The sequence below is a fragment of the Myotis brandtii genome, unplaced genomic scaffold (genome assembly GCF_000412655.1).
Source record: "Myotis brandtii unplaced genomic scaffold, ASM41265v1 scaffold535, whole genome shotgun sequence".
Classification (NCBI taxonomy): Eukaryota; Metazoa; Chordata; class Mammalia; order Chiroptera; family Vespertilionidae; genus Myotis; species Myotis brandtii.
Window position 1 is genome coordinate 2,349,687 of NW_005369964.1, and position 308 is coordinate 2,349,994.

General features: G+C 67.9%; 1 protein-coding gene across 1 annotated transcript in view; it reads left to right on the forward strand.

The window, feature by feature from the left end:
• BEGAIN (brain-enriched guanylate kinase-associated) overlaps positions 1-308 on the forward strand; it is a 19,345-nt gene that overhangs the window by 16,548 nt on the left and 2,489 nt on the right. Inside the window, exon 8 of the mRNA XM_005877892.2 lies at positions 14-304. Coding sequence (XP_005877954.1) covers positions 14-304 — 291 coding nt within the window. The remainder of the gene's footprint in view (positions 1-13; positions 305-308) is intronic.

A 308-nucleotide genomic window follows, 5' to 3' on the forward strand; every position in this document is an offset into this window, starting at 1 on the left:
CTCCCCATTCCAGCTGCCCGCGGAATTCCAGGAGCGCTTGAGCCTGCACCTGGAGAAGCATGGCTGCAGCATGCCCTCCTCGCACTGCCGCCCCGGCAGCGTGCCGCTCTGCGTCATTGCCAAGGTGCTGGAGAAGCCGGAGCCCAGCAGCCTGTCCTCCCCCCTGTCGATGTCGGTCTCGGTGTCGGATGCGTCCACCCGAGACCTGGCCTTCCGCGAGGGGATGCCCAAGTCGAGCCTGCTGCCCCCCTACAAGGAGGATGCCTACTGCAGCGACTCGGCCCTCTTCTGCCCCGAGGAGCCGAGGC